General features: G+C 37.2%; 2 protein-coding genes and 2 pseudogenes across 2 annotated transcripts; 2 read left to right on the top strand and 2 right to left on the bottom strand.

Annotated features, from left to right (window-relative positions):
- Positions 1–975, top strand: LOC150057576 (olfactory receptor 14A16-like). Its single transcript, XM_090341593.1, has one exon. It carries the CDS (start codon positions 1–3, stop codon positions 973–975), a length of 975 nt encoding a protein of 324 aa, XP_090197719.1.
- Positions 976–7,525: 6,550 nt separating this feature from the next.
- On the bottom strand, positions 7,526–8,477 carry LOC150057575 (olfactory receptor 2T11-like; annotated as a pseudogene).
- Positions 8,478–10,633: 2,156 nt separating this feature from the next.
- On the bottom strand, positions 10,634–11,608 carry LOC150057574 (olfactory receptor 2T2-like). The gene has a single exon (XM_090341592.1). The coding sequence runs from the start codon at positions 11,600–11,602 to the stop codon at positions 10,634–10,636; it is 969 nt and encodes a 322-aa protein (XP_090197718.1). The 5' UTR covers positions 11,603–11,608.
- A 4,591-nt stretch (positions 11,609–16,199) lies between these two features.
- On the top strand, positions 16,200–17,126 carry LOC150057573 (olfactory receptor 2G6-like; annotated as a pseudogene).
- Positions 17,127–24,111: the final 6,985 nt, after the last annotated feature.

Genomic DNA, 24,111 nt, shown 5'->3' with positions numbered 1-24,111 from the left:
ATGGACAACTTCACCATGGAGATGGACTTCTTCCTCACCCAGTTCTCTGACAGCCAGCAGCTCCAGGTCTTCCATGGTTTTTTCTTCCTGCTGATCTACCTGGAGGCTCTCATGGGGAATCTTCTCATCTTCGTTCTTGTCACTGTGGACAGGTGTCTTCACACCCCCATGTACTTCTTCCTGAAGAACTTGTCCTTGTTTGATGCAGGTCTCATTTCAGCCACTGTCCCAAACCTCATTCTGAACTCTTTCACACACAGGAGCATCATCTCTTTTCCAGGATGCATGTGTCAGTTTTTTTTGGTGATTCATTTTGCTAGTTGTGAATTTTGCACCTTGACAGCCATGTCCTATGACCGCTATGTGGCCATCTGTCACCCCCTACACTATGATGTCATTATGAACAGGGGAGTCTGTGTTCAGATGGTAGCTGTATCTTGGATGTTTGGGAATCTCTTTGGGGTTTTATACTCAGCTGGAACTTTCTCTTTATCTTTCTGTGGCTCCAGAAAAGTCCCGCAGTTTTTCTGTGATGTCCCCTCTCTACTAAAAATCTCTTGTTCTAAGAATCATGTCACTATTGATGTTACTGTGACCATGGGTCTTATATGGGGATTTCTCTGTTGGCTGTGCATTGGTATTTCATATGTTTATGTCTTCAGGGCAGTGATAAGAATGCCATCATTACAAGGCCGGTCCAAAGCCTTCTCTACCTGCGTGCCCCATCTCATAGTTGTGATTACATTTTTGGTGACAAGTGTCACTGCCTATTTGAAGCCAGTCCCTGATTCTCCACATATTGTAGACTTTGTAGTGTCTGTTTTCTACTCTGTGATGCCTCCATCTTTGAACCCAATAATATACAGTCTGAAAAATAAGGAAATCAAAGCATCAGTGTGGAAAGTTCTGCAGAAGCTGAATCTTTGTGAGTGTTATGGGGAAAACAATAGACTAATATACAGAAACGATGACTGATATGTTTATTTTATTATTTTAGGCACTTGTTTATATACTCATAGGTCCTTTGTGTTATGATATAAATAGTTCAATGTGTTACTTAAAGCAACTATTTGAAAATGAACTATATGATTGGGGAAAGGGGGATGGGAGGGAAAAATGTTCTAAGAATAAAATGAGTGAAGGAAAGGAGGAATTTGTCAATGAGGAAATATTTTCTGACTTATATAACTGTAATTATTCAATATATTATCTTTATGATAACAATAAAACTTTTAAAATTTTGAGAATAAGGCTAGATTGAAACAATTGTCATCTCAGGACCTATATAATCTCTTCACAGGCTTTATGACAGGCTTAACCAGAGGGAAACCATGTCATGATCATTAAAACCTGGGAACACATTACTTAATATTTTAAAAGGTTACATTTGTGATTGCAAGTAATCAAAATGCAATCAAAGTAGCTGTTAAAAGTTGAAAAAAGTTTAAGACCAAAGACCATGCAGAGAAAGAGAGAAAGAGAGAGAGAGAGAGAGAGAAAGAGAGAGAGAGAGAGAGAGAGAGAGAGAGAAAGAAAGAGAGAGAGAGAGGGAGAGGTGTCTATAAGAGGACAGTTCAATATTGGTGATATTGAAAGGAGAATAATTGCTATAAGTTACAGAGTTAGGACAATAGAAAATTCGAGAAATTGTGTGGCCCTTGCTAGCTACCTGTAAGTTTCTTGTACCAAAGTTAAAAGTGGCATTACTAAGAATATATGTGATTTGTTTTAATGTTAAGGAATTATAACTAAAATATCTGCCATTATTATTTTTTCATAATTTAGTAACAGTATAAATGATTACATGTAAACATCTAATATTTTTCCCTATTTATATTTATGTTACTTTAGCTTGGCTTTTATGAATTCAGATTTTCAAACTATAATTTTGTTTGTTTGTTTTCTTTTGTTATTGTAATTAATAGAAGGGTTACATTATATTCACCAGATAGAAGGTACATTACTTCACAAACATTGATACCCTTTCTCATGACATGGTCCCCATTTCCTCCCCCCTCCCGCTGCTCATCTTGATTCCCTCTTCCACATCATATCTCAAATAACCAATTAAGCACATATAAAATATATCAGATAACAAGGTGAAATATTTTAACAATATGAGGTAAGGAAGGATTAGCAAAAGAGATGAGAGATAACATAGTACATTAAGGACAACAGTCACTCATTACATGGCTTTTGTTTCTTTATCCTGGAGGTCCTTTCATTTAGTGTCATACTATATGGCCTAATGAATCCAGATTTTGTTCTATTGTAAATCTCTGTTAGGAGAGCCCAAGGTTCCTACTGATCAAACTATAATTTAAGGAAAACTCTAATTCCAACAATACAAACCTCAAAATTACATAGAAAGAAATAAGAAATATGAATGCAGCCAAAGAGTTTTAAGTAAAGACTAAAGGATCAACAGAAATGATCAATGAGACCAAAAGCTTGTTTTTGGAAAAAATGAAGAAGATTGGCAAAAAGGTGAAAGATCCAAATTAATGAAATTAAATATGAGAAATGTTATCAATATATATTAAATGAAATTTAGAGAATCTTTCATATCTAGACTATCTAGAAAAATGTTTAGTTGTATATATATAAGACCTAATTAAATTTAAATAGAAGGAAATAAAAGTCCTCTAAATATATGAACAACACAATTTAACAGTAATGGGGAGTCTCCAAACTACAACAAGAACAACCACCACCAACAACAATATAAAACAGATTTTTTAAGAAATAATATTGCTCCACAAACAGTCCACATAATAGAAAGTAAAAGAAGACTATCAAATTGATGTTATGAAGCACTATTAAATTTAAAAACATGCATAGACCCCAACACAATAATAGTAGGAGTTTTCAATGATCTACTCTCACAAACTGATAGGTCATGAAGGTAGAAAATAAAATCAGCGGAGAAACACCAAAATTAATGGCACCATACAACAGATGAACTTGCCAGGTATTTATAAAATAGTTCAACCAACAGATGTTGAGTATATATTTTGAGCCTCCTATGGAACTTTCCCCCCAAACAGATTATTCAGATATAAAACAACTCTAGCAATACAATTCAAACAGCTTCCTGTATTACTATCAGTTCATAATGTAGTAAAACTAGATTTGAAAGTGGTGCTGTGGTTCAAGTGGTAGGGCTCTCACCTTGAGGAAAACCCAAGGACAGTGCCCAGACCCTGAGTTCAAAATATAGCACTAGGGAAAAAAAAGAAAAGAAAAGACACAAATCAGGTGGCAAACAATGGCATCTGCCTTTAATGTTAACAAAGAAATAACTCTGAAGAATGAAGAAAGAATAACAGCCGCATCGTCTCTTGTCTCCAACTCCAAGCAGTGTAATGAGAAGAGGGCTTCTTCTTCTTTGGAAAAAGAAAAGAAAAGTTGAGGCCCAAGATTTCAAACCTAGTAGAAACCTTGCAATTAGATTAATTTTCTAATATTAGCCTGAGAACTGAACAGCTAAAATAAAAGGGGTCTGTTGGCCAAGAGACTACGTTCACCATTACTCTTCCCAAAGAAAAATAAACATTCAACAACAGAGTGCAAACACATCTATAGAATAGTAAAAATTGCAATATGCATTTACAAATATAGGTATATGATGGGAACTTAGTGCCCAAAACATATGACAAAGGCAAAACTTAGTACCAAACATGAAATATTTGATTTGAAGTTAGATACTAGATTAATATATACAATTTTCTAAAGAAGGCAAACATTATGATGCTAAATGAAAGGACTGCTAGGATACAGAGGATATCTTGAAGAAAAGCCTCCAGAAATGACAGACCAGGCTTTTCCAATGAGAGCTGCTAGAGCCTTTCTCTTCAGGATCCCTGTCACGGTCCACTGCATTAGAACTGTCCTCAGCTGTCCCCTGCCATCCTGCCCTCCTGGGCAGATCCTGGTCTCCAGGCTCCTTTTTCATCCTTTATTGCAGACTCTTTGCTGGCCTGGAGCTCTACTTCACTACCATCCCTGACCTTCTGTTGTTGCTGAACATGGGTCCAGACTAGAGCATTGCCACACCAGCCATGTCATCCAGTGCTGTGGGCCCATCTATGTGGCTGACATAGAATACACCTTTGTGCATGACCTCTGACTGCCATAGCGCTGCTGTCCTTCAGCCTCTGCTGTACATCACTCTGTGTGCCTTCCATGTGCCACAGACTGTCAGAGCTGATGGAATCTTCGGCTACAATTTCATGACATTGCTGATGCTCTTGTGTGGGCCTCACTACCTGGAACACTGTTTATGTGAGTTCACTTTTGAATACAACCCTTTTCATCAAGGCACAGCGCTGTTTGATAATATTTCTCATTGGACATGCTTTTGCTCCTTGACATCCACCTTCTGTCATTTTATGATCCACCATGCAGTTCTTGAAGGGTATTCTACTTTCCAACAATAACAGCCAAAATAGGCCACTTTGCCTCAAAAATCAATGTTTCCTGTATTCTGCTTCAAAGCATGGCTGATTGATTGATTGGTTGAATAACCGTGAACCAACTTAGGTTCTCAGATTTGTAATTACATCCAGAAAGCCACCCAAGAAGTGGGATTATACCAATGAGAGTTTTAGCATGAAATGAAAGACCCTGTGGTTTCCCAAGGGAGTGAATCGTTGAGATCTTAATTCAAGGAAGCTGATCAATTATTGATGCTCTGTCCTACCCAGAAATCTTACCACTGGCAGAAAGAGCACTCATGAGACTTCTGAAGAAACTTAAATGAAAGGCAAACTAGACAATAAATATGGTAACTGTAAGAAAGGAAGTCTTTCATTGAGAAGGACTGCAAGAAGTGTCAGAATTAGGGATGTAAGAATAGAATTGAGGGGGGCGGGAGTTTGGCCTAGTGGTTAAAGTGCTTGCCTCGCATGCATGAAGACCCGGGTTTGATTCCTCGGTACCACATGCATAGAAAAAAGCTGGAAGTGGTGCTGAGGCTCAAGTGGTAGAGCTCTAGCCTTGAGAAAGTCCAAGGACAGTGCTCAGGCCCTGAGCTCAAGCCGAGGACTGGCAAAAAAAAAAAAAAAAAAAAAACCAAGAATAGAATTGAGTAGTTCATTGTCTAATTTTAAATTTTCTTGTAAAAGTGATATTCACAGGGGTTATAGTTACATAAGTCAGGTAATGAGTTCACTTCTTTTAAATAGTGTCACTTCATTTTTTTTTTGGTCACTTGTGGGACTTTAACTCTGGAACTGGGCATTGTCCCTGAGTTCTTCAGCTCAAGGTTACCACCCTATCCCTTGAGCCACAGCACCACTTCCAGTTTTCTGGTGGTTACCTGGAGATAAGTGTCTTATGGACTTTAGTGCCCCATCTAGATTTGAACTGCCATCCTCAGATTTCAACCTCCCAAGCAGCAAGTCGTACAGTCTTGAGCCTGAATATGTCATTTCATTTTATTCTAGTTTTTCTCCTCATCTAGTAATTTCTGTGATTTGCTTATAGAATTCATTGACATGATTTCCCTGATGTGGTACAGATATGACCTGATATTCCAAGTCAGATCCTTTTGTGTTCCTGCACTATTTTTATAGCAGGAAATGCTTCTTTTTGGTTAAGAGAAGATGACTACCATCTTTTTTTTACATCTTCACAATCAGAATTTAAACAATGATAATGGACACTGGACTGTGCACAAAAATACCATATGTAAATATTAGGCAATTTTAATTAAGGGAGAGAAACCAGAGTTAATTCCTTCAGTTGCTGATAACATCTACATTTCACTCAGCTTCACTGACATGACATTCATTGCTTTTCCTTAATACACACACACACACACACTCTTACATGTTCTGATTTTGTAAGTTTTTTGTTGGTTGCCTGTTTGCTGGTTTGTTGGTTGTGGAGCTTGAACTCTGGCCCTGAGTGCTGTCCCTCAGTTCTTCAGCTCAAGGCTAATGCTCTACCATTTGAGCCACAGCAACACTTGAAGATTTTTGTTTGTTTGTTTATAAAGCTACCAAAAGTACATTCTAAAAAAGGCTTAATCAGAAAACATGAAATGCAAATATATACTGGGAAAGTTACAAATATTTATATATTAACATAAATTTATCACTCATTTATATACCAACCGTGTCATGAAAAAAACAGTATTATGATTTCCACTGTGGTCTTCCATCAGTTGAACTTGGTTTAAGCTCTTGGTATTAACTTGCCACTTTGAGTCTGCATTTAGTGGAAGCCAAGCTGATGGAAGAACATGATGGAAATCAGGGTATGGTCACTTAAAATTTACATCATTCATAGATATTCTAGTCTCTGGATGTAGGTCCACAAACCATGGGAAAAAGAGACTAGACAGAAATGCTGGAGATAATTTTATAAATGTAAGTAGAGCATGGAACATTTTCATCTGCATTCTTGACGACTCAGAAGGCTGAGATCTGAGAATTGTAGTTTGGGTATTTTGGGTAAGAAAAGATATGAGACTCCTGACTTTTTCTGGAAAGACAGAAAATTGGACACTGGCACTGTGGCTCCAAGTGTGAGAGCATTACACAAAAGCTATCTTGCTGTAGCTGAGACTGCCCAGTATAAACTGCCTTCTTCACTTAAGTCTTAGATGGCACATATTCTAAACTCAGCAAAACTTACCATTGTTTTCTTTATTTCCCATCTGACTCAATTAGTCTCAGGTCCTGGATTTAAGCCTTCTTTCTAAAGTGAGTTCTACCAACCCTGTGCTTTTAAATATCCTTTGTACTCTAAAGACTACCAATGGCATAACTGAAATTTCAAATTTTAATCTGAACTCCAATAAACTGATAACTGGCTTAAATATCTAAACTAAGTTATAGAGGCCTATTCAATTTAATTCTTTGATTTAATTCAATTTAATTAACATAAATTCTACTCATTTAATTCAATTCTTAATTTCTCTTATCTATTTTTGCTACATTTGTCCTCCCCCTCTCCAAAACAAAAACCCATGCACTAATTTTTTTGGTCTCTGTTCCAATTACTTTCATGCATTTTGAAACTTCTTGAGTTTCTTCTTGAATCCCTATTTGCTTCCCACATGTATAGTTACCATCTCACACCTCTTTGAAAGATTATCATCTCACTCAGAACTGAATTCAAGTTCTTCCGAGTATTGTTTGTTGCCAAATGACACAAAGTTGAGATATTTGAAGTTTCTGGTTGTGGATGCTTTTATTACATTCTTATGGAAAGTTACAAGCCGTTGTCAATATTGTAGAAGATTCTCCTTACACAGTTGTTGAATCCATGGACATAGATGATTTTGTAGCTGGTTCATTTCTTAGATACAAGAACCTAGAGTTTTAACATACAATGCAATGATCAGATCTTGTTCTTTTGTCAAAGATGTCTTCATAGGTAGTAAAACATCCCTTTCCCCCAGATAGGTAGAATCTAGATATAATAAGCCAACCCAGTTGTCAATAGTTAAGACATGTTATGGAATAACCAGGTCATTAATGATGACTGAAAAACACAGAAGTCTGGACATCGGTCTCTAAGCATTAGTTGTGACTACTTTCTGAGAGAGCGAGCAACGTGTAAATATCCTTTTAAATGCCCGGTGACATCCTTGTTTCTCAGACTGTAGATGAGAGGGTTCAGCATGGGTGTGACGATGGTGTAGAAAGCAGATACTACCTTGTCCTTCTCGGGCGTGTGGAATGACTCGGGCAGCACATAGGTGTAGAAAGCAGCTCCATAGAAAATGCTGACTACAGTTAAGTGGGATGAACAAGTAGTGAAAGCCTTCTTGCGGCCCTCTACAGAGCGCATGCGGTGGACAGCTAGCAAGATGAGAGAGTAGGAAGTGGAGATGATAGAGACCGGGATGAGCAACATGAGCACACAGCAAACGTACATCAGGGCTTCGTACAGCGACGTGTCCGCACAGGCCAGCCTGAGCACCGCAGGGATCTCACAGAAGAAATGATCGATTCTACGTGAGGAGCAGTAGGGGACATTCATAGTGATGGGAGTGAGCAGGAAGCCATCAAGTGAGCCCCCGAACCAGGCACCAGCGGCCAACAAAAGACACACTTTACGGTTCATCAGAACTGGATACCTGAGTGGGTTACAGACAGCCACATAGCGGTCATAGGCCATGAGGCCCAGGAGGAAGAACTCTGAGCCAATCATTGTCAAGTAGAGAAAGATCTGGATGCCACAGCCCACAAAGGAAATGGTCTTCTCTTTAGAAACCATGTCCACCAGGAGTTTTGGGACAGTGGTGCAAATGAAAAGGCTATCCATGATGGATAGCTGGCTGAGCAGAAAGTACATGGGCGTGTGGAGTCGGGAATCTACCTGAATCAGGAATACATGATCAAATTTGCCATTACAGCTACCACAAAAATAGCAAAGATAACCGTGAAGACAAACCCTGTAGCTTTACTCCTCACCAGAAATCCCAGCAGAATGAAGTCAGAGGATGAAGTTCTATTTCTCATCCATATTGCCTATGGCAGCTCCTCCAGAAGAGGGACACACCAAAGCAGGGAAGAAAATGAAACACATTCACTGTGGGTGAAACTTGCATGGAGATTGTACTTCAGAGACTACTGGTAGGGATATAATTTCCCAGGGATACAATTTCCAGCTAGAGAAAAACAAACAAACCATTAGAATTCTAGTCATCACCAATAAGTAACCATGACTTCTCTCTGCTGGTGAATGGCCTGTATCCTGTTGTGTCTAGCACTGATAAATGAAACTTTTCTATCTTAACAATAAATGAGGTAAATTTGAGTAAAATTTTGGTTAGTCTTTAGCTTCTCAACAATTTTCTAAACTTAAATTTGACAGGAAAAATAAACACCACATGAATGAATATTTTTCTCATATTTTAGGACCTACATAAGGAAAGTTAATTTCAGTGAATAGACAATAGAAAGCTCATTACTGTCTTTTCTTTTTCTTTTTCTGTTTTTGTCTTTTTCGCTATATCTGGCCTTGAAATCAGGGCCTGGGCACAGTCCTTGGGCTTTTCTCAAGGCTTGTGCCCTACCACTTGAGCCACAGCACCAAGTCTGGCTTTTTCTGTGTATGTGGTACCGAGGAATCAAATCTGGGGCTTCATGCGTGCTAGGCAAGCACTCTACCGTGAGGCCATACTCCTGGCCCTTCATTACTGTCTTTCTTTAGTTAAAATTCTGTTCAAGTTGCTCACTACCAAAATGTCACACCTGATCTCAACTAGCTAAATGTATATGTTACGCGTATCATATGTATTACATATATGACATATGTATAACATATCTGTTATGTATGTGTTATGTATATTTGCCCGAATATGAAGAGACAGATCGAGAATAAGGAAAATGATCAATCACAACAGGGGCTGAAAGAAGATATCTTAATTTATTTGATTTTTTAATATTTTCTCTTTACTTAAGAATAAATGGACAACTTGTATTATTATAGCAATATTAAGATCTTAAGTAGACCATTTTCAATTCATCAACTATTAAATAGAAATGAATTCTTTATTATACAGAAGTTACTTATACATTTATTACTTACAAATAAGTCATACTTATATATTTAATTATTTGTTTGGAAATATTATTCATTTATTTATTTATTGTGCCAAGTCTGATGCTTAAAATCAGGACCTAGCCATGCTTCCTGAGAATTTGTTTTTGCTTTCAACTCTAGTATTGTACCCCTTGAGCAACAGCTCTACTTTCAGCTTTCTGGCAGTTGATTGGAAAATATAATTTCATGACGATTCATGCCTAGGCTAGCTAAGATGGTGGTTCAGAGATCTCTGTCTTCTGAATAGCTAGGATTATAGACTTGAGCCACCAGCTCACGCTGTAACAAACATTTATTGATTTCTAGACATATAAACTCAATGTGAATAAATACATGGTCAGAATCTGTATACTAACTTTATAGGGGAAAATGTATACAATGTTACTGTAAATACAGAATCCCAATTAGAATCATATCACTTAGCCCATAGCTTCTTAAATATTAATTAATTGCAAATGTAAAAAATGTTCCTTGTAGTTTCCATTCAGATATTTTCCAGGAGTGCTCAGGAATGTATCTGAATAATAGAGATTAAGTTTAACATGGATAGAGTCTGGAGTTTTATCTTTAGCATCATAGAAAATGTTAGACAAAAGACACAAAAGCACTCGACATAGTATGTAAAAATCATCTATGCAGAACACTTAAAAGGGATTCATTTTGCTCTGCCCAGCATGATTCTGTGAACCTACTGTGTGTGTATGTGTAGGTGTGTATAATCCTGGGAATTGAACCCAGGGCCATTTTGATTGCTATTCAAGTTATCTACACCACCTATTTTTTTAATATGTATTTTAAAACAAGTTCTGATTGTTTCTAGGATAACCTTGAAGTCACTGTTTAACCAAATACGCTTTTAAACTTGTAATTATCCAACTCCAGCTTCCCACATAACTCATATTTCAGATGCATTCACCATACGTGTTTCAAACACAGGTCTTAAGTAATGCTTGTAACAAGATTAGTTTGCTGACTGATAATTTTGTATTTTTAAAATGATATTTTTATAAGATAATAACATATTTTCCAGAAAGGGTTATGACTGGCCATGTGAATAGAAGTGTGTGGGCTAGGATTTCCTACCTCCATCCCCTGCTCTGATTCTCTGGGAGGAGGCAAATCTCCCTAGTACTTTCCTGAGAGCTATGCCCACATCTTTATTCCTCAAGCTGTAGATAACTGGGTTTAGCATGGGTGTGAGGATAGTGTAGAAGGCAGACACGATCTTATCTTTCTCTGGTGTGTGGTAGGAATGAGGCAGCACGTTGGCATAGAAGACAGCCCCATAAAAAATGCTCACCACCATAATGTGGGAGGAGCAAGTAGCAAAGGCTTTGCGCCGGCCCTCAGCGGAGCTCATGCGATGGACAGTGACTAGGATGCGTGTGTAGGAAACAGAGATGATGGATAAAGGAATAACAAGCATCAAAACACAGCAAGCATACATCAGTGTCTCGTAGAGCGAAGTGTCAATGCAGGACAGCCTCAGCACAGCTGGGATCTCACAGAAAAAGTGATTGATCTTTCGAGACCTGCAGTAAGGAAAGCCCATGGTCAGAGGTGTCAGCATAAATCCATACAAAGAGCCCCCAAACCAGGACCCCAGCACCATGAACAAGCAGATCTTACGATTCATGAGGACTGGGTATCTCAGAGGGTTGCACACAGCCACATACCGGTCATAAGCCATGAGACCCAGCAGGAAGAATTCTCCTCCAATTAGAGTCACATAGAGGAAAATCTGAAATGCACAGCCCAGGAAGGAAATGGTCTTTTGCGTGGATATGAGGTCTTGGAGCATCTTAGGGACAGTGATACAAATGTAGACAGTGTCCATGATGGAGAGCTGGCTGAGCAAGAAATACATGGGTGTATGCAGGTGGGTGTCCATGTGAATGAGCAGAATCATGACCAAGTTAGCTGTTACAGCCACCACAAAGATGGAGAAGATTACCACAAAAAGAATCCCTGGGTATGCAAGATTAGTGATGAGTCCTAAAAGGATGAAGTCACTGGTATTTTGGGCATTTGTCTCCATGTCCGTGGCACATGATAGAGGGATCCCTGGACTGTAAAGGTAAAAGTAAAATTGATGGGTTAAATAATTAACCCATGTTGAGAAAGTGTTCACTGTGAATAATAGCCTAAAAGTATGGTTTAAACTAGGGTGGCAGTACATGCTTGTAATACCAGTTACCACACAATTGGAAGCAGAACAATCCTGAGTATTAAGATAGTTGAGAAAATTTATTGTGACATTGTCTAATAATGAAATAGAAATAAAAAAGCTGGATGACTTCACCTAGAGAAGTGTAAGGAGCCCTGGGTTCAACACTCAGTAAGAGAGGGAGGGAGAGGGAAAGAGAAGAGTGGGAGAGAGACAGAGAGGAAATTAAATTGACTTCAGAATCCTTTGACTTCTTCCTTCAAATTAATGGTAAGTATAGTATTATACAAATAAATATCCAAAACACAATTAAAAACTTCATGAGAGTTGGGTACCACTGGTTCTTAACTATATTTCAAGTCACTAAGGAGACTCTGGTTTGAGGATTGTGGTTTAAAGCCAGCACCAGCAGGAAAGTCTGTGAAACTCTTTTCTCCAATTACCTACCACAAAACTGGATGGGGAGCTGTGGTTCAAGTGGTAGAGCACTAGCCTGGAGCAAAACACTCAGGGAAAGCACTCAGGCCTGAGTACAAGACCGGAACACATATATTTAAACAGTTCACTACAGATCTATATTCTACATGGTGAATGTTAGAAGTTAATGTGATAATCCATGAAGTACTTCCTTTAGAATCTGCATTAGATTTCTTGTAAAATAAATAAGCATTCTACATGCATTTTATAACTTTTATCACTCTAGATCAAAAGCTTTTGGGGTTGTGATTAGTGCCTTCTCCTTTAATCCATCTTTTAATCATTTCTTAATATATTATTAATTATTTATTTAAAATTTTGAGATACTTAGTAAATCAGTAAAAATGGATAACTCCATTATCGTATAGACAGAGTCTATACTGTCCTGAGTTGATGTGGGCAGGAAAGCATGTATATATCTGAATGGAACTCTTCTCAGCATTTGACTCCATTTGTTTCATGGGAAAATTTGTGATCAGAATTCTCAGATGAGCATTACCACATAATCTACTAAGTGAACATTTTATCACGGAGTTCTTTCAGACCATATGAAATCTGCCAAAATTTTATGTTTAAGTCCTGATCATAACATTGAATGATGACCTGTCAGTTCCTTAAATTATTGTTCAGTCAAAAGAGTCACAAATTTCCCTGGTAGGATAGTACTGGGAACCTACAAGAATTGAATGTTGTTGTAGGAATCCATGTACAATATGCTTCAAGTCTTGTGTTCATTTTTTGTTTTGTTATTGTCCCTTTATGTTTATAAGTAAAAATAACTAGGGATGATATAGAAACTTCTGAATTTAATTGTAAGAAGACACTAGTATTAAATTTTCTTTTACGTTGCATGAATTCTCTTAATATAAGCATGCAATTCTTTGATATGTTTAGAGATATTAACAAATACTATATCAGTTTTAATTATCAGATCCCGGTGTGCATTACTTAGTAGAAAACTAGCCTTGAGAAAGCACCAAGACAGTGCTCAAGTCCTGAGTTCAAGCTCCAGGACTGGCAACAAAGATAAGAAACAACTAATTGCTTTTGAAGCAATATATAAGCCAGTATATTTTGTCCAATATGAATACATATATTGTACTCTCTAGTATTCAGAAGAATCAGTATTTTTCCAGATCTCATGTTAGGGCAGATCTGAGACCAGTATACAAGCTGAAAAAGATACCATCTCAGGTTCAGGCATTTTTGGTCAAGACAGGAATACCACATTGGCAGTTAATTATATAGTGTCATCCAGAAATGTCTACACTCAAGTACCGTTCATAATATCACCCAGTGTTATCAGATAAACCATCTGCCAGGGCATCACAGAGGAGGCAGTAGATCAAGTTCGATGCAGAGAATGCTGTGCAGGGAGTTGTTAGTTTCTGGTGTCTGTGCAGCAGGCTGCAGTGGAAAGCTTGGCAGTTTGGTGAGAGACATGAATAATTGTGGTCTGTCCCATGGAGAGTAGAGGAAGGGGAAATAAACAGCATCTTCTTGTAAAAGACAGTGGAATTTTTCTGTGTCAGAGATAAGGTGTAAGCACAGAAATGCAGGCAGTTTAGGGCTTTCACAGTAGTTTATAAGACAGGAAGTCCAGATACATTTAGAAAATATTCTACCAGGAAGAATCCACGAATGCATGGGTTTATTAACCCAGGAATTTGGGATCCATAGTATTTGAGAACAAAGTGGCAAATGCCTTCTTCCCTGAGGGAATAATTCCTATTACACTCTCAAAGAGGGATTAGTCCACTGAAAATGCTTTCTATATTAAAGGGTTTCAGCTAACATCATTTAAAGTATTACCCATGAGGAGCATGCAATTCAGTTTGGAATATGAAGCCTATACCAATAATACAGGAATGGTTTGAACCGTAGCATGTTGATTTCTGGGGAAGCCATATACATATATATATATTGATTATATATATATATTTCATAATATTTTTTGCCAGTCCTGGGGACTGAACATAGAACCTGCACACTGTCCTTGGGTTTTTCTCAAGGCTAGACTCTACCACTTGAGCCACAGCACCACTTCCGGCTTTTCTATGTATATAGTACCAAGGAATTAAACCAGGTCTTTGTGCATGTTCACAACTCTACCATTAGGCTAAAGCCATGATTATGGTTTAAGCAACCAATAATATGACACAGCACTTCATGCTGCTGTGTTCTGTAGATGTGAAAAACCTAGAAAAGTTCTAAATTGACCGATGGCATCATGAGGAAAAGTAGGAAAGAAGAGAAGATAGCTCAAGGCTTCTGGGATAACTGTAGGCGAGGCTGGCAGAAGGTATTAGCAGACTTTTAAGTGAGAATCAATCCAGTCCCAACTGAAGGGTACTTGGGAGGTTATAAGAAAAGCTAATGAGAAGGATGAAGAGTATAGGTTAGGACACTGTCACTGAGACTCTTGAAAAATCATGTGCACATATGAGTGATTCCAGTTGGAAAAAATATTAAATTAAGAAAGATTTATATCACAGCTGTGTTGAAAATGATGTCATCAATATCCACCTCTATTAAGAGTGATTTTTAGCTATAAACGGCTGTGGACACTTGGATATTTCTTCAAACATTAGTCATGTTCAATCCTCTTCTTTCTATGACCACTTTGTATTCAGTGGGTGAATTGGACCATTGCCATTCATGTTTTCTTTAATTTTCATGATCATGTATTTCCAGTGATACCTACTTCACCTACTCCATTCATTCAAATAACTGATTTCCCTGCTGGAAAATAATTTTGTACTTTCTCTCATGGCTCCAAGTCTGAAAATTTGAAAGTAGAAAATTTGCATAAAATAATAAGATTCCCCTTACTTCAAAAGATATTATACTAAGTGTCACATGGATAGCTTTTACTGGACAGGTGATGGGATGGGAATTAATTCCGGTAATGAGCTTTGGATTATATCTTTCTATTTACATGAAGATTATTGCTGAGGTTATCACCAGTGAACCAGAAAATAATAAATACCATTGGGTTCCCGGAGAACTGGAAAACAAGTTTAGAATTCTAGCCGCTAGCTGCCAACTGTTAGACAGAGTGAGATATTGTTTTTTATCTCCAGAAATACACTTCAGAGCAGTAGTGTCAGCTTGTGTGGTGGCAAACAGAAATCAAAGAATCTTGGAATAAGATTAATGTAGCCCACTCAAGTAATACCATAGACATTAAAATGAAGGCAAAAGGGAAAGAACCACTATACAGCAGTAAAGATGATGGTCTGACACGGAGAGCAGGGACCTACATACAACTATGCATAGATTGTTCATCATGGCATGTAGAAATCTACATGTGAAAATGTAGACATCACCGAGTTGAGTTCTGTGGGATGTTAACCCAATACTCATTCATATACCAGGGTAAGTTGCCTTCCAAGGAATTGTGTTCATGGATATTTTCTAGTTATGACAAAAATATAGTAAATTTCTCATCTTCCAGACACAAAGCCTTTCTCATATCTATTTGCAAAGAGGGCAGTCTTCTCATTATTATTATGTATAGAGTAATGCATTCTCCTTAGCTAGAACTGAACAGTCTTGGCATGGATACATTATCATTAAAATCTGTGAGAATGACCATGAAGCATGCTTCCTTGACATTAGTTCTCACATCCATTTTTCTTTTTGGTATAAACAGTTTTCAACACAAATATTCGTTTTTCATTGATCTACTTTCCATATTGTGGATAGATATATTCATGCTTAGTCTCAGAAAGGTTACTGCTGAGTTACCAGATAAGTTGAGCAAAATAGTTATATATCTTGGACCAAGACATGATAAAGGGTATCAATATATGTGAATTAATGTACCTTGTATCTGGCAAATATAACGTAACCCTTCTATTAATTACAATAAAATATATGAAAAATGTATTATAGATCATTTAATACTACCATGGGATATTTAATTAGAAGAGCCTCAGTAGACAATATCGCAGAAATATTAGTTGTATGGTGAACAAAGCTGCAGAAAATGGAAGAAGGCAATAACAACTCCGAGAAAGGATTTCTTCTCCTGGGATTTTCAGATCAGCCTCTGCTTGAGAGTTTCCTTTTTTTTTTTTTTAAATCATTTTGCATTTTTACATCCTGAACATCCTGGGAAATTCTGCCATCATATCAGTGTCTCTCCTGGACCCTAAGCTTCACATTCCTATGTATTTCTTTCTCAGTAATCTCTCCCGTGTTGACATCTATTTTACCACTAGTGTGGCTCCACAGCTGCTGGTTTCCATGAACAGAAAAGACAAGACCATGAGTTATGGTGGCTGTGGAGCCCAGCTCTATGTAGCTATGGGATTGGGTTCACCTGAATGTGTTCTCTTGGCAGTGATGGCTTTTGACCGCTATGCTGCAGTTTGTCAACCATTGCGCTACACAGCCATTATGCACCCCAAGCTCTGTACATCCCTGGCAGGCACAGCCTGGCTCAGTGGCCTGGTAACCTCCCTGATTCAATGCTCCCTCACAGTGCAGCTGCCTCTTTGTGGTCACAGCCAACTGGGTCATATTTTCTGTGATGTGCCAGTGCTCATCAAACTGGCCTGTGTGGACACGATTTTCAATTGAGGCCGAGCTCTTTGTGGCCAGTGTGGTCTTCCTGATTGTCAGGGTGTCACTCATCCTTGCCTCCTATGGCTTCATAACTCTAGCTGGGCTGGGGATCAAATCAGCTGCAGGGCGCAAAAAGGCCTTTGGCATGTGCTCGTCTCATCTGGTGGTTGTCATTATTTTCTATAGGACCATCATCTTCATGTACCTTCAACCAGCTAACAGTAGGTCCAAAAACCAGGGAAAGTTTGTTTCTCTTTTCTACACCGTAGTCACTCCACTTTTAAGACTGTCTCTTAGGACAGTAGCCCAGTTTATTTCAAGTTCCAACTTTAAATACTCTTCTTAAAATTAGGGAACTGCCAGGGGCTACATTCGTACAAAACTGTAATCAAGTCCTAAATAAGATAAATGAGAAGGTATTAACATTGCCCAAAGTCATCTTGATAAGAAGCATTGACATTGCCCAGTCATCCTGATAAGAAGTGATTGACATTGCCTAAAGTTATCCTGATAAGAAGTGATTAACATTGCTTAAAGTTATCCTGATAAGAGCCACTTCCTTGTGTACACAATTGTGCAGGTTCAAGGTCACTGACTCCACAGTCAAGGTCACTGACCTCACAGTCGGCCCCCAACAACTTCACACATGAATAATTGTACATTAAATTTTGTCAAGTTGGGTTTTCTATATTTAACTCATAATTTAAATATTTATGAGGTATATGTTGAACTTTTGATGTACATATGCAATTAAAAATAACTGAATTTATGTGAATCTACCTTAAATTGAGTATCTATTTTTAAGGTTTAGTATTAGAAAACGTATTATTGTCCCATATACCTAAGCCACATTCCCTGATATCAACTTTATCAGTAATAAAGTTAATGTGTTTATCTCTTAAAAAATAAAAATAAGTGAATTTAATTTTATATATTTTGTATATATGATTATTGAATACTATGTAATTACATGTAATTGTATAGTCATATAAATATGTATATTCTATATGCATATAACAATGTGTATAGGTATATAGCAATGTGTATATAAGTGTATACATTTGTAACATACACAATACTATAGAAATCATTTTGTAATTGATTTCTATTTTAATTTTTTATTTAAATTGTAGCTAATGTTTTTTATCTAGTCCTGGGCTTGAGATCAGTTCTTGAGCACTGTCCTTGGACTTTCTCAAGGCTAGAGCTCTACCACTTGAGCCTCAGCACCATTTCTGCCTTTTTTTTTCTATGTATGTGTTACTGAGGAATCAAATCGAGGTCTTCGTGCATGCTAGGCAAACACTCTACCAACAGTCCAAACTCGCAGGCATGTATTTAATTTTTTATTGTAAAATTTCCCTGATGAACATTCTTCCATTGGCCCCCAAAGCATAGCCTTTAGTAAATGTCTCTTTTCCATTTATTTCAGTAAATTAAATAGTGGTATTCCTCATATAAATGGATATATGTTCTACTATGTGTTTGAGGTATGGACATGTCACTTTGTATAATATACTCTAGGTCCATATATGTTATTGTAAGTGAGTATATATACTTATAAATATATACCTTTTTTAAAATGTATGTGTATTCTTTATTTTATCTTATGTTTTTCTCATTTCATTTTTTATTATTGAGGTAATGAATAGAGGCGTTACAGTTACATTAGCCAGATAGTAGGTGTATTACTTCTCACACAGTGACACCCCTTATGTTTTTGTCACCAGTTCCCTCCTTCACCCCCTCCCAGTCATCTTGTTTTCCTCCCTTCCCTTTCCTACTTAAAATAATAAAATAAACATATATACAATATACCAGATAACAAAGTCAGATACAGTAACATTATGAGATTAACCAAAGGGCAACAAAAGAGAAGAAAAATAACAGTACATTAAGAATAACAATCATTCAAGATAAAGCTGTTGTTTCCATATTCTAGAGATTCCTTCATTTAGTCTCATCTTACATGGCCTATGTATCTAGGTTTTGTTCTATTATAATCCTTTGTTAGGAGAGTCCTAGATGTGTACTAATTATTACTAATGAGTTAAACCATTGAACCTATGTTCCTTTGGGTCTAGCTTGCTTCACATAATATGTTTTTTTCCAAGTCTTTCCATTTCCTTACAAATGGGGCAATGTCATTCTTTCTGATGGCAGCAAAGAATTCCATTGTGTATAAGTATCACATTTTCTTGATCCAATCATCTACTGAGGGGCATTTGGATTGGTTTCATATCTTTGCTATGGTAAATAGTGCTGCAATGAACATCACTGTGCTAGTGGCTTCAGTATATCTTTGTTTCTGGAGGATTGGGTAAATGCCAAGTAGTGGAATTGCTGGGTCATAGGGGAGTTCAATGTTTAGTCTTTTGAGGAACTGCCATTCAACTTTCCAGAGTGACAGAAGGAGTTTACACTCCCACCAACAATGTAGTAGCGATCGCTCCTGGCCACGTCCCTTGTCAGTATATATCTTAAAGACTTTCAATAATTACATATACTGATATCTAGACTTATTTGCATATTACAGCACTATAATCCCTAGCTATGTGTTCATTTGTGGTACGGCACACAATGGAACTTGCACAGATATTTGTTATCTAGTTGAAAAAATTTTAATATTTTCCTAATTTTTAAGTGTGTTCTTTATGTGATTAGCATTTTTCAGTCTGTGCACTAATATCTTATATTTATTTTCATTTTAACTTGAAAAATAGTTGACATCTGTATATCAAATATATGTCTTTATAGTTTACTATAATCATTTTTTGTTGGTTGTGGGGCTTGAATTCTGGTCCTGGGCACTGTCCTTGAGCTCTTCAGCTCAAGGCTAACACTGTACCCCTTTGAGCCACAGAACCACATTCTTTTTTTTTTTTTTTGCCAGTCCTGGATTTGAGCCCAGATCGTGGGCACTGTACTTGGGCTTTTTCAAGGCTAGAGCTCTAGCATTTCAACCTCAGCACCAGTTCCAAGTTTTTTTCTCTGTATGTGGTACTTTTAGGATAATAATCAAATTTCTGACATTAACTGTTAAGTTAGCAATGGAATTCTTCACTTCTATAATTTGCATTCCTCCTACCCCAAATCTGCTAAGGAGGTTATTAAACTCAGGTATTATAAAAAATTACCTATCATGATATTCTTCATATCTGCACTAGCTTAATTCAAGCGCAAGACAGAAACTTGACTCCTGTGTATATCCATTTCCTACTTCTTTCTTTGGATAATGTATTAAAGTTTGCACTATATGTGTTATAAATTAATCGAGATCATATTATATATGTAATATGTAATTATATATTAACAAATATGAAAATAAATATATTTGTAAAGTTGGCTGTAAATATTGATGTCTAATCTGATCACTTTTTCTCCTCTTCCCCCCCTCCCTCCTCCTCCTCCTCCTTCTCCTCCTCCTCCTCCTCCTCTTCTTTGTTAGTCATGGAGCTTGAATTCTGAGCATGGGCACTGTCCCTGAGTTTTACTCTCTACAACATTAGTAGTTATTTTTTTAACAGTATAAACTTTATCCTGGTTTTACTTTCTTTCCTTCTCTCTCTCTTCTTTCCTTTCCTTTCTTTGCTTCTCTCTTTCTTTTTTCTTTCTTTCTTCCTTTCCTTTCGTTTTCTCTCACTCTTTTTTTTCCTCTTTCTTTCTTTCCTTTTTTTTGTTGATATTGGTCATGGTGCTTGAATTCAAAGCCTGGGTGCTGTCCCTATGCTCTTCAGCTCAAGGCTAACTCTTTACCATCTGGGACATAGCATTCCACTTCCAGTTTTCTAGTGGTAAACTGGAGATAAGAGTCTCATTGACTTTCATGCCCATTTCTCAGCCTCCTGAATAGCTATCATTACAGTGGTGAGCCATTGGCACAGGGCTCTATCAAAATTTCTTGATATATCAAATATAAATGAACAAAGTTAAAACATACAGTAGAAATCAGAATATACTGGCACTGCATGGTGTTTTTCTCATCTGGAGTCAGTTGAACACTCAGTGACCCTATGGGCAAAGCCATAGTAAGAGCTAATAAGGCGGGAGGTGAGAGGGTCAGGGCTCCTGGGCACACACAACTTCCTCTAGTGGAACCCTGGAGGTTACATGAATAACTGCATCATGGTCCCAGAAGAACTCTCTATTCAGTCCATTGTTTCCCAGAGGATGATGCAAAGTGAAGTGAAAGCTTCTTCAACCTCATTAGAAAGAGTGAAATGACTTCAGTCTACTTAAAACTCCCTGACTTTTTCTCCCACCTGATGGGTAATACAAGATCTCTACAAAAAAGGGACATCTTAGCATTTAGAATTGTTGGATGTATTTGAATACTGATACTTCATAAGATTGTAGGACATTATGATCTTATGAACATGGAAAAAATTCTGTTTTACATGTAAGAGCATTGCAGCATGAAGTTAATCCAGGTAAAATTTGAATTTCTTTCCCGTGTTCATGTTAAGAAACTTAAAAAACATTTTCTTGGGGCTAGGAGTTTGGCCTAATGGAAGAGTGCTTGCCTAGGATGCATGATACTCTGGATTTGATTCCTCTGTACCGCATACACTGAAAAAAAAGCTGGAAGCAGTGCTGTGGCTTGAGCAGCAGAGCGCTGGACTTGAGGAAAACTGAGGACAGCGCTCAGGCCCTGAGTTCAAGCCCAAGGACTGACAAAAAAAATAAAAAAATATATAAACTTTTCTTATACATTACATCAGTATATCATGAGGTATCATGAGGACAATTTATGCCTTTATAAAATATTTAATTATGATTTCAAGATATCTGGCATTGCTACTTAGAAAAATAGTAGTTTTCCTTCCTTCCTTCCTTCCTTCCTTCCTTCCTTCCTTCCTTCCTTCCTTCCTTCCTTCCTCACTTCCTTTCTTTTTCATTATTTCCATTTTTTTGCAGTCCTGGAGCTTGAACTCAGTGCCTACCACTTGAGCCACAATGCCACTTCTGCCTTTTTCTAAGTATATGGTACTCAGGAATTGAACCCAGGCCTTCAAGAATGCTAGGCCAACACTCTACCACTAAGCCACATTCCCAGCCCTGTCATTTCTTTGTGTAAGAAGCTACTCAGACTCCTTTGTTTTTCCTGGAGTTTGCCACACTAAAACTGGTAGCCATGATGGAAGATTAATTCTGTAGGAATGTTGGTGTATGTTGTGTTTTAATATGAACTGAAGCTAAATTTGTATTTAAAAGAAGGAAAATAAAAGCCACTTGCACATCTTAATTCTTTACTAAAATTAGATTTAATATTAATTTGATTTCAAAGAGAATAACTTTATATAAAAATAATTGAAGATAGCTGAGAGCTGTCTTTACTCACTGTTTACTTGTGTGCAGGAAGGTTACTTTTAAGACAACTAACCCTCATTCACCATGCATAATATAATGGTAATTCCAGTATTTGTGATATGATTGTTATGAGGTTTTAAAGGAAATGAAACACAATATAAAAATCACATACGAAAGTGTCTTTTATAGACACTGAACTTGGTAAATTAAAAGCGAATTGAATAAATACAGAATAACAGGTTCAATTAGGATTCAGGTACCGGTGAAATGAGGAGAGCCAAAGGAGAGGGTGAAAGAAAGTGAATATGATAAAAATCATTTCAGTACATTGATAAACCTGTTGAAATTTTTCTTTATTAATGTAGAGAAGCCAGGTGCTGGTTGCTCACTCCTGTAATCCTACTCAGGAGGCTGAGATCTGAGGATTGCCATTTGAAACCATCCCTAGTAGTCAAGTCTATCAGACAGCCAGAAGTGGTGCTGCTCCAGTTGCCCTGAATAAAAAAGCTCAGGGACTGAGCTTAGATTATGAGTTCAAGCCACAGGACCAACGCACACACATGCACACACACACACACACAAGCAGGGGATAAAGAAGAGAGATGGAGATGAGTTGACTGGGTCGTGTATTAAATATGAAACTAACACTGAATTCCCCTACTATAAGTAATATATACTAATTTTTTAATATAATGCATCATATCTTACTGTACATTCTATAGAAATATCAGGATTTCTTAACTGTCTGGACCAGGGTTGCTCCTCTAAGAGAAGGTTGGTTCAGCAATTAATTCCCTCAGGCCTCTCAAATTCAAGTGTGAGTGTGTGTGTGTGTGTGTGTGTGTGTGTGTGTGTGTGTGTGTGTGTGTGTGTATGCTGATCCTTCAGCTTGAACTTAATGCATATATCCTGGAATTTTGTTTTGTTTTGTTTTGCATTTGTTTTGTTTCATTTTGTTTTGCTCAAGGCTAAAGTTCTAACACTTGAGCTATAGATCCACTTTCGGGTTTGATTGTTTATTGTAGATAAGAGTCTCATGGAGTTTCCTGTCAGGGCTGCATTTGAATCCTGACCCTCAGTTCTCAACTCAATGAATAGCTAAAATTACACATGAGATCCATAAGCACACAGCTACACTATTTAATCCTTCAGAAAAATCATCTTTTCAAGATGTCCACTTCCTGAGCCTTTCAATAATGAGATATAATATCAATTTCTTTGCTGGATTCTATTTATGGTTAAAAGCTATTTTTCTCACCTTAATATATGTGCCCTGCCCCTTAAAATCTTCTGAAAATTCTGCTATGTTACCCAGGCCACTATGAATTCCTCTCTTCCACATTTGAGAAGGCTTGGCCACTTAATAGATACTAGATGAGGTAAGAAGTAAAGAATTTTTATTATTTTAAAAACTAAAATTATCCTTTATTATCTGCATGAAAGAATTCTTATATGCCATTTTTTTCGACGAAATTATTCATCTCTATCCAAGGATGAATGTTTAGTCAAGGAAGTAGCTCATCAGTTCTATAATTCTACTTTGCATAAATAATTTGTAATTTTGTTGACTGTTAGTAACATTGTTTTTGCACTTAGGATTTTATATTATCTGATTTCACATCAATAATACTAGCATGTGATAACCATGTCGTGATTATGAAGAAGGGAGAGGAGGGAGAGGAAACAGAGACACAGAGACAGAGAGAGATAGAACAGAGAATAGAGAATGTACATTCATACATTTATAAACAAACTTCTGGTGGGGAATATTTAGTATGGTTCATATGAGCTGCATATTTGTACTCTGTGTAATTGACGCTCCCACCATATGTTGCTCTAACACATATTGACACTGATACTTCTGTATGACAGAACCTAAACATGCATTTACACAAGAAAAAATGATTGTGTTTTATAAGTACAACGTAGTTGATTTCTTACAGGAGTGAAGATGTTCTGATAGACGGGAAGAAATTGTCTGCACTTGCTTGGTCTCATGTGAGATAAATGCAGTGGACGCC

The sequence above is a fragment of the Megascapheus bottae genome, chromosome 10, assembly GCF_031878675.1.
Source record: "Megascapheus bottae isolate mThoBot1 chromosome 10, mThoBot2.hap1, whole genome shotgun sequence".
Taxonomy (NCBI): Eukaryota; Metazoa; Chordata; class Mammalia; order Rodentia; family Geomyidae; genus Megascapheus; species Megascapheus bottae.
The sequence above is the reverse complement of the archived record's forward strand: the minus strand, read 5'-3'. Positions and strand labels throughout refer to the sequence as shown.

Bases quoted from the DNA above. Each gene is read 5' to 3' on its own strand.
- LOC150057576 (XM_090341593.1), top strand. From the start codon at position 1: ATGGACAACTTCACCATGGAGATGGACTTCTTCCTCACCCAGTTCTCT.
- LOC150057574 (XM_090341592.1), bottom strand. From the start codon at position 11,602: ATGGAGACAAATGCCCAAAATACCAGTGACTTCATCCTTTTAGGACTC.